At 43.0% G+C, this 10,890-nt stretch overlaps 1 protein-coding gene across 1 annotated transcript; it reads left to right on the forward strand.

The window, feature by feature from the left end:
* The first annotated feature begins 379 nt into the window (after positions 1–379).
* nr0b1 (nuclear receptor subfamily 0, group B, member 1) lies at positions 380–8,510 on the forward strand. Its single transcript, XM_086006558.1, has 2 exons — positions 380–957; positions 8,102–8,510. Exons 1-2 carry the CDS (start codon positions 399–401, stop codon positions 8,374–8,376), a joined length of 834 nt encoding a protein of 277 aa, XP_085862684.1. The 5' UTR covers positions 380–398; the 3' UTR covers positions 8,377–8,510.
* Positions 8,511–10,890: the final 2,380 nt, after the last annotated feature.

The following is a 10,890-nucleotide window of genomic DNA, read 5'->3' on the forward strand; positions in this document are numbered from 1 at the left end:
GCACGGGACAGTCTGATCCCAGTAGGTGCAGCTAGGTGTGCCCAGGACAGTCTGATCCCAGTAGGTGCAGCTAGGTGCGCACGGGACAGTCTGATCCCAGTAGGTGCAGCTAGGTGTGCACGGGACAGTCTGATCCCAGTAGGTGCAGTGAGGTGTGCACGGGACAGTCTGATCCCAGTAGGTGCAGCTAGGTGTGCACGGGACAGTCTGATCCCAGTAGGTGCAGTGAGGTGTGCACTGGACAGTCCAGTGTCAAGAGTGCATTGCTCCGGTGAGCGGGCGCCCTCTGCCGCTGCTGCCGCTCGCAGTGGGTGGGACCCGGGCTTGGACTTTATATAAATGAGCACGCAGCCTCGGATCCTTCCTGTTTTGACCGAGTGCGGCAGCTGCTCCCAGCGATGTCCTCAGCCTGCGCGGACACGTGTCAGTGCAAGAACGGCAGGGGGCTGAGCAGCATCCTGTACAAACTGCTGAAAAACGACGGGCACGACCTCCTCCAGGGGCAGCAACCACCCGGTGCACCCCCTGTAGCCCCGGGGCAAGGCTGTCCCTGCAGGTCCAGGCGGAGAGTGGTGCTGAAATGCCCTCACATCACCTGTGCAGAAGCCTCCGTGGTCCTGGCGAAGACGCTGACATTCATTAAGAACGTGCCCTGTTTCCAGGCACTGCCCTGGGGCGACCAGTTAACCCTGGTGAGAAGGTGCTGGGCGCCCCTCCTGGTCCTGGGACTGGCACAGGACAAAGTCGATTTCGAAACCGTGGAGACCTCCGAGCCCAGTATTTTACACACGATTTTAACCAACGGGCCTGCGAACGTCCAGGAAGAGTCGGGACATCAGCATTTCCCCTCGGCGGCCGAGATCCAGACTATTAAAAGATTTCTGGCGAAGTGCAGGAGCCTGGACATTAGCCCCAAGGAGTATGCCTACCTGAAAGGGACTCTGCTTTTTAATCCAGGTTCGCATTTTACAAACAAATTTAGATACAGTAGTGATAAAATGTCTATATGTTTAGTCACGGAAAAGTTTGAAGATGGTTGGAGAAGCATAACTGAAATGACTTTCATTGCAATTTATTTATGACTTGTTTTTCCATTTTATCCAGATAGACACTGTTAGTGGCATAAGTATTTTTATTAAGAAACTTTAAAGGTGCGTTCATCCTGTAACTTTCGTACCACTGCAGAGTAGTTTCTGCTTCATACTGGCACTAAAGTCACTGGAAAAATGTGGAGTCTTGGCTGAACCCCATTCCAGAGCCCGCCCCGAGTAGGCAGTCTCACACCACTTGGCATTGACATAGTATGGACTATAACTCCAGTCCAATGCTACTTCAAAAAGAGGTAAAACAAACCTTTGCATTTATATAGCAACTTTTACATCTTCAGGATATTCCAAAGCACTTCACAATGACATATAGTCACTGTTGTAATTTAGGCAAACACAGTAGCCAATATGCACACAGCAAGATCCCACAAACACCTATGAGACAAATGATCAGCTAATCTGTTTTAGTAGGATTAACATTGGCCAGGATAACTCTCCTGCTCTTCTTCAAATAGTGTAATGGGATCTTTTACGTCCAGCTGAGAGAGCTCAGTTTAACATCACGATTGGAGAACAGCACCTCCAACAGGGCAACACTCTTTCTGTATTGCTCTCAAGTGTTAGCCTAGATTATGTGCACAAGTGTGTAGAGTGGGATTTGAATCTACAACCTTCTGACTCCGATCACTGAACCTTGTTTAAAACATGCTCAGGGGGCCCTTGGGCCTCAGGAGCACTTTTTAAACTTATCCAGAATTAAATGAAAAGTTTAGATAGTGCGGATACTCCTGCCCCCAGTTTTCAAACTTTTCAATTTGAAGTGCTGGGAGAGGACTTCTGTGTATGTGTCTGCATATACGGAGGATATCGCTGGCAGCCTCTGGCACTTAGTACAACAGGAAGGCTCTGAGGCTGAATGATCACTTCTAGAGGCCTTGACGCTGACAGGAACTGATACTGTAGCTACTAGCCTGAGACCCTATAACTGCAGTGTGAATGTAGAATAAAATATCAGTCTCTTACCAACATAAGACTGGTGTCCTGAAGCAGAATAAATAGATGGGAAATGAATGAGATAAGGGTGGGCAATATCAGAAAGCTGCAGAGTAACAAAGAGACTAGTGACTTCTACAGCTCTTTCATTGCACGGTTATAAACCTGAGTCTTATCAAATCTCAGCAGGTGCTCTCTGTATCACTACTGTTTGATTTTGATCTGGCTGCTCAGGGATGTGCAACAACAGATCAGGGTGAATCAGTCACCTGTTCAAACTTCTTTCTCCTTTCCCCATATAGGAAAGTAAAATGACCCAGACTCAAAACCTCACTTTTTTGGCTGTTCTGAGATTGGGAAATCACCATGGGGGGAATAATTGCTCTGGTTGCCTTGGGAAAATTTGTCTGACCACTGTTTCTAATAAAATCGTAAATACATCGCTCATCTGTGATGACTGGTCCACCTGCTAACTCCTCAAAACCTATCCACCATTTATAAGGCTCAAGTCAGGAGTGTGATGGAATACTCACTCTCCACCTGCATGGATGCAGCCGCAACAGCAGTCCATTCAAGATGGAGCAGTGTGCTTGATCGGTGGTCCTGCCAATGGACTCTGTATCCACCCTCTCCATCAATGGCACACTGTGGCTATAGTATTTACCATCTACAGGATGCACTGCAGCACCTCGTCAAGATTACTTTGACAGCACCTCTCTTCCCTGCGACCTCTACCGCTGAGAATGAGAAGAGCAGCAATGTCATGGGAGTGCCATCTCCTGCATGTACCCCTCCAAGTTACACATCATCCTGATTTAGACATACATCATTATTCCTTTATTGTTGCTGGGTCAATATCCTTGCATTTCCTACTTAATGCCATTGTGGGAGCACCATCACCCCATGGACTGCAGCAGTTCAAGGAGAAGGCCCACCACCAGTTCTCAGGGCAACTAGGGATAGGCAATAAATGCGGCCTTGCCAGCAAGAACACATACTGAGAACAAATGAAAAAAATTATTGCACCTTGTGTTTGCAAACATTGCTTTTTTTCATGAAGGCAATGCCCTTTAAATTGCTTTTTTGCTTATAGGTTTAATTTTTCTGCGCCAATAATTTTTTCTCAGTTCATTAGTAATGTGCTGAATATCCAACATCAGTTCAACCCACCAGATTTGAGAAAACACTGAAACCTTGAAAATTACAATGATAATCAAATGAACACAAATGAAGTGATCCGAGTTGTTCACTATAGAAAGTATATTTAATTCCCAAACTACTGGAGTTTTAGTTGGTATTCAAACCATGCCATTGTGGTGACCAACATGTGTGTAATTAAATATTGGGAAGACCAAAGCCATTTTTGGCTCCCTACCACAAAATCCATTCCCTAACTACCAATTCCATTCTCCTCCCTGGCCACAGTCTGAGGCTGAACAAGACTGTTTGCAACCTTGACATCCTATTTGACCCTGAGCTGAGCTTCCATCCCCATATCCTGTCCCTCACCAAGACCGCTTACTTCCACTTCTGTAATATTGTCCGTCACCACCCCGCCTCAGCCCGTCTGCTTCTGAAACCCTCATCCATGCCTTTGTTACCTCCAGACTCGACTATTCCAATGCACTCCTGCTGACCTCCCATCTTCCACCCTTCGTATACTTGAGCTCATCCAAAACTCTGCTGCCTGTATCCTAACTCACACCAAGTCCCGTTCACCCATCACCCTGTACTCACTGACATACATTGACTCCCAGTTCAGCAATACCTCAAATGTAAAATTCTCAATGTTATGTTCAAATCCCTCCATGGCCTCACACCTCCCTATATCTGTAACCTCCTCCAGCCCTACAACCCTCCGTGAACTCTGCGTTCCTCCAATTCTGGAGTCTTGTACACCCTAGATTTCTTTCGTCCCACCATTGGTGACCGTGCCTTCAACCGTCTAGGCCCTAAGCTGTGGAATTCGCTCCCTAAACCCCTCGGCCTCTCTACCTTTCCTTTTAAGATGCTCCTTAAAACCTACCTCTTTGACCAAGCTTTTGGTCACCTGTCCTAATATCTCCTTATGCTTGAGTTTTTTGATGAGGTAACAGAGAGGGTTGATGAGGGCAATGCGGTTGATGTGGTGTGCATGGACTTTCAAAAGGCGTTTGATAAAGTGCCACATAATAGGCTTGCCAGCAAAGTTGAAGCCCGTGGAATAAAAGGGACAGTGTCAGCATGGCTAAGTGACAGGAAACAGAGAGTAGTAGTGAACGGTTGTTTATTGGACTGGAGGAAGGTACACAGTGGCGTTCCCCAGGGCTCGGAACTAGGACCACTGCTTTTCTTGATATATATTAATGACTGAGACTTGGGTGTACAGGGCACAATTTCAAAATTTGCAGATGACACAAAACTTGGAAGTATAGTGAACAGTGAGGAGGATAGTGATAGACTTCAAGAAGACATAGACAGGCTGGTGTAATGGGCACATATGTGGCAGATGAAATTTAATGCAGAAAAGTGTGAAGTGATACATTTTGGTCGGAAGACCGAGGAGAGGCAATATAAACTAAAGTGTACAATTCTAAAGGGGGTGAATGAACGGAGAGACCTGGGGGTATATGTGCACAAATTGTTGAAGGTAGCAGGGCAGGTTGAGAATGCGGTTAAAAAAGCATGCGGGATCCTGGGCTTCATAAATAGTGGCATAGAGTACAAAAGCAAGGAAGTTATGATGAACCTTTATAAAACACTGGTTCGGCCTCAACTGGAGTATTGTGTCCAATTCTGGGCACCGCACTTTAGGACGGATGTGAAGGCCTTAGAGAGGGTGCAGAAAAGATTTACAAGACTTCAGTTACGTGGATAGACTGGAGAAGCTGGGGTTGTTCTCCTTAGGGCAGAGACGGTTGAGAGGCGATTTGACAGAGGTGTTCAAAATCATGACGGGTCTAGACAGAGTAGTTAGAGAGAAACTGTTCCCATTGGTGGAAGGATCGAGAACCAGATTTAAGTTGATTGGCAGAAGAACCAAAGGCGACATGAGGAAAATCTTTTTTACGCAGCGAGTGGTGAGGATCTGGAATGCACAGCCTGAAAGGGTGGTGGAGGCAGATTCAATTGTGGCTTTCAAAAGAGAATTGGATAAGTACCTGAAGGAAAGAAATTTGCAGGACTACGGGGAAAGGGCGGGGGAGTGGGACTAGCTGAAGTGCTCTTGCAGAGAGCTGGCACGGGCTCGACGGGCCGAATGGCGGTCTCCTGTGCTGTAACCATTCTATGTGGTTCGGTGTCAAATTTTGTCTGACAACGCTCCTGTGACGTGCCTTGCAACATTTTACTATGATAAAGGAGCTATATAAATGTAAGTTGTTGTGTAGTGCCATTCAGAGTTTTAACATAGGAACAGGTGTAGGCTATTCAGCCCCTCAAGCCTGTTCTGCCATTCAGTTAGATCTTGGCTGATCTGTATTTTAACTCCATTAACCTGCTTTGTTTCCATATCCCTTAAAAATCTTACCTAACAAAAATCTATCAATCTCAGTTTTGAAATTTGACCCAGCTCCAACAGACAAACCATCTTTTAAAAATAACACTGCCAATACAATTACTAAAAATAAAAAATAAAAAGCATGTAAGTTCTCAGTCTGTGCCTATCCAGTTGGTCTCAGCTATGCTGTAACTGGCTGGCTTCTACATGTCCCCGACAGTCCCCAAGTGTGAGCTTTTTATACACTTTTGATTTTTAATATGCAGTGTTATTTTCAAGTAGTCTTTTATTTAAGTTCTGAATGGTACTGTACTGATGTTGAACAGACAGGAATCATCGTCTTTTACAGAATCAGGGAATTTATAGCACAGAAAGAAGCCATTGTGCTAGCTCTTCAGCTGGAGCTGCTGCTGTAATCTCATTTCCCTCCCCTTTCTCCATATCCTTTTATACGCTTATTCAGTGCCTTTTTAAATGATGTTATAATGACTGGGTCAATAGGCACTTGTGGTAAACCATTCCATGATGCAATAATCCTCTTTGTGAAAAATAATTCTTAGTTTACGTCCTCCTTGTTTCCAATTCGCCAACCAGTGGAAGCAGTTTCACTATTTACCCTTTCATTATTTGAAAACCTCAATTAGATATTTCCGTAACATTCTTTCTTCCAGTACAAAAGGCTACAATTTTCAAGCCTTTCACATCAACAATAACTTTTCATTTCTGTATCACTCTGGTGATTTTTTGTTCTAGTCTTTCCATGCCTCTAGTATCATTTATATATGGCATTCCCATAACTGCATGCAGTGCTCCAAATGTGTACTAACCAAATTCAGTATCACTTCCTTGTCTTTATATTCAGTGCCCCATGAATAAAACCCAGAACCCCATTTGACTTTTTATGGCCTTTTCTACCTGCGCTCCCACCAATCTAAGAATCTTACTGTTTGTTTATGGTACACTTACTTTCATTATTCTTTTTCTTAAACTATACTGCTTCACATTTCTCTTCATTGAACAACATCTGTGACCTAACTGCACATTCCATTAACCTGTCTGTGTTCTCTTGCAATCTTTTGCATTCTTCCTCACAGTTGACCGAGCCCCCTAATTTGGTATCACCAGCAAACTTTGATATCATTCCTCTTGGAGAAAACATAATCAGAAATACTAATATAATGACAGTGGAGCCTGAAAAACAAACATGCCCTGTCCCTGTTTTTCAATCAGAATAGAGTATAAAATTGGAACGATACAGAGAAGATTAGCAATATAGCAGAATAAATCATTTTCCTTGCACAGTGCCCAAGTACAGAGCTGTAGTAAACATACCACGGTGTGAGTGGCCAACATGATTTGGTGCACTGCAGCCACAATGCTTTAAAAATAGGACCAATGCAATTCTGAAAAACGAAGTGTCAGTTGCCAAAACCATGGATGTTACAGGACCTCGACATTGCACTCCCCCCGCTATTAAATCCTTGTTTATTGTTACTCTTCATTCAAGTCCTCCTGTACAGTTTTTAACCTAAGTATAACAGGGACATAACAACTTGCTGTGTTTTCAAAGATTACCACTGATGAGCCCATTTTATATCTAATTGGAGGACCGTTTGTTCAGGCTCCTTGTTTTTCTTCAGCAGCAGCTATAAAATGAAAGGTGTGTCAGAAAAGGACTCTTCAAGAATCACGCTTTATCATACGTGCAAATTTCTGTCACACTTAAAATATTAAAAAAAGAAAGAAAGCCAGTAATTTCCTGATGGTATCTTATGATCTTGGAGAGGAGCCAGGGATTTAAGAGGAGTTGCCAACCAATTGAAAAGCAACCGAGCAGTTAGTCTCTGATTGATGCCAGGATGTGCCTTTTGCAGTAAATAGGTCTTGTGGCCTTAAAACAATCCACCGAATTACACACAGTGCCACATTAGAACCATGGGGTTTACAACACAGAAAGAAGCCATTCGGCCTGGCAAGTCTGTGCTGGCTCTTTGCTAGAGCCAGATCCTCTGCCCTGCTCAGTCCCCATAATTGTACATCTTCCTCTACTTCAAATATTTCTCCACTTTTCCCTTTAAAGATGCAATAGTCTCTGTCTCACCCATTTCCTCTAGTAAAGCAACCCATGCTCCAACAACTGCCTCTGTAAAGAAATTTCTCCTAACCACCCCTCCTCACTCTCCCCGTGACAATTTAAAATTCATGATCCCTCGTTACTGACTCACTAACTAAAACAAATAGCCTTTCCCTATTCATTCTGTCATATATATATTTTTCAAACCTCTATTAAATCTCCTCTTAGCCCTCGGTGTTCCAGTATCAGCCCCTAATTGATATGGCTCAGCTTTGTATTAAAAATTTGCTGATATGACATTGTCACATGCAAGATGCATATGTTATTTGTTTTATTTATTTATTTTTAATTTGTGACCACCCAGTTGTAACAAAATGTGCAATGAAATGCTTTAAAAAGTTTTAATTTCAGTCGCGGTCTGTTCCAAGTTTATGTGATTTATTAACACTAATCCAGATTGCACACTACTACTCTGTTTGATGTTGAAATATTGCAATGTTCTTTTTCTAGAGCTCCCAGGACTGCACTGTGTAGGGTACATTCAGAATCTTCAGCAGGAGGCACGGCAAGCTCTCAATGAATACGTGAAAACCATTTACACACGAGATCAGACTCGCTTTTTCAACCTGATCATTGCACTTTCCATGCTCCAATCCATTAGTGCAGGCGTCATTGTTGAACTTTTTTTCAGACCCACTGGTAATGTAAATATAGACGACAAGTTACTGGACATGTTGTGTGCCCATAGTAAGGTTCAAGCTACAGGGAAAACAAGTGCACAGTAAATGCTGACGTTGCTCGATGTGAATATGCTGTACAACAGACTATTTAAGTTATTTGTATTTTTGTAAAATATATAGTATATTGCTATTCTTGAATTTAATGTGATTTGTTACAAATAAAAGCAATAGGTATGATATCATTGAGATCAACTGAGCTCTCGTAAACTTGCTTAATTTTCCAGTGTGGCATGTTGTTTTTCTTGTTTCAGTATGGGAATATTTAATGTTTTGTAACATTATTTACCAAACTCATCATCATCTCCTGCAACTGTTGTCTAGCCATTTTGATGGCCTGCACAATGGACCTTGACCCTTCACTTTTGAATCTCAATAATAAAAAAAGTACTATTGTGTAGAGGATAATAGATGGCTGACAGTGGATAACAAAGTTTTGTTCTGGCTATTTTTGTCATAAACTGAGAAAGAAAGAATAACTTGCATTTATATAGTGTATTTCATGTCCCAAAGCACTTCACAGCCAATCAATTACATAGCATATACAGCACAGAAACAGGCAATTCAGCCCAACTGGTCTGGGCCGGTGTTTATGCTCCACATATGCCTCCTTCCACCCTAATTCATCTAACCCTATCAACATATCCTTCTATTCCTTTCTCCCTCATGTACTTATCTAGGTCCCTCTTACCTTTGAAGTGCAGTTATATGTTATTTAGAGAAACAGCCAGTATATGCACTTCAAGGTGCCACCAACAGCAAGTGAGATAAATAATCAATTAATGTGTTTTGGTGTGTTGGCTGAGGGGTAAATATTGGCCAGGACACCAGGGAAACACTCATGCTCTTCTTTGAATGGCACCATGGGGTCTTTTACATCCACCTGAATAGACAGACTGGGCCTCGATTTAACATCTCAGTCAAAAAAGTGATACTTCTGACAATGTAGCACTTCCTCAGTATTGGACTGAAGCGTCAGACTAGATTAGGTGCCCAGATCCTGCAGTGGGCTTGGACCCATGAAGTTCTGATCCAGAGGGGTAGATTTGGACTTTGTCCGAGAGTGTAAAACAGGTGCTGGCAAATCGGCAGATCATTTTACATCTTTCGGATTTTTATTTCCATTGATTTGAAGTACTGTCAATTGACTCAAACTGAGACCTGAGAAAGTGAAGTATATGCAGTTAACATCAGCTTCATACTTTTAGAACTATAGAAGTTTACAGCATGAAAAGGAGGCCATTTGGCCCATTATTTATGTGCCAGCTCTTTGCTAGAGCAATCCAAAACTCACCCAACTGCCTGCTCTCTTCCTAGAGCTCTGTGTCTTTCTTCATCTCACATATTTATCCAATTTCCATTAATATCTGCAATGATCTCTGCCTCAATCACTAACTCTGGCAAAGCATTCCATGCTCCAACAACCCTCTGTGCAAAGCCATTTCTCCTAATCTCTATCCTCATTCTCTGTGATTGCACTAACTCCCCAGAAAAGTTCAGTGGTTATAATAGTCTCAAGTCTTTCCTTATACAGTAATTATAGTTTCCCATCCCTGGCATCATCTTGGTGAATCTATGCTGTACACTTTCAATGGCTTTCTATAATGGTTGATCAAAACTATACACAGTACTCTAACTGTAACCTAACCAATGTTTTGTCCAAATTTATCATCATATCTTTACTCCTGTATTCTATGGCTCTATTTATAAAACCCAGAATGCTGTTAGCTTTTTTTTATATGGCTTACTCTGTCTGCACTCACACTTTAAGGGAATTATGTATTTGAACTCCGAGTCGTACTGTTCTTGACAACCTTCACAGTGTCTTTCCATTGAGTGTACATATCTATTTCTTCTTTGTCTTCCACAATGTATTACCTCCCACTTAGTCACATTAAATGGCACCCATCAGCTGCCTGGCCATTCCACTAACCTGTCTGTCTTCCTGAAGTCTTTTACAGTCCTCCTCATTGTTTGCCAAACCCTCTATTTTTGCATCTAACCACTGCCCCTTGACATTCAACAGCATTACCATCACCGAATCCCCCACCATCAACATCCTGGGGGCCACCATTGACCAGAAACTTAACTGGACCAGCCACATAAACATAGAAACATAGAAACATAGAAGATAGGAGCAGGAGTAGGCCATTCGGCCCTTCGAGCCTGCTCCGCCATTCAATGGGATCATGGCTGATCATCCAAATTCAGTACCCTGTCCCTGCCTTCTCCCCATATCCCTTGATCCCTTTAGCCTTAAGAAATATATCCAACTCTTTCTTGAATATACTTAATGAACTGGCCTCCACTGCCCTCTGTGGCAGAGAATTCCACAGGTTCACCACTCTCTGGGTGAAGAAATTCCTCCTCATTTCAGTCCAAAATGGCTTACCCCTTATCCTTAGACTATGACCCTTGGTTCTGGACTCCCTGGCCATCAGAAACATCCTTCCTGCATCTAGTCTGTCCAGGCCTGACAGAATTTTATAGGTTTCGATGAGATCCCCTCTCAATCTTCTAAACTCCAGTGAGTATAAGCCCAATCGACACAATCTCTCCTCA

Source organism: Somniosus microcephalus, chromosome 14 (genome assembly GCF_052327205.1).
Source record: "Somniosus microcephalus isolate GS21.2 chromosome 14, FLI_Smic_1.0, whole genome shotgun sequence".
Classification (NCBI taxonomy): Eukaryota; Metazoa; Chordata; class Chondrichthyes; order Squaliformes; family Somniosidae; genus Somniosus; species Somniosus microcephalus.

Coding starts and splice junctions, on each gene's coding strand:
- nr0b1 (XM_086006558.1), top strand. CDS start 399: ATGTCCTCAGCCTGCGCGGACACGTGTCAGTGCAAGAACGGCAGGGGG. Junction 958..8,101: donor GACTCTGCTTTTTAATCCAG/GTTCGCATTTTA, acceptor TTCTTTTTCTAG/AGCTCCCAGGACTGCACTGT.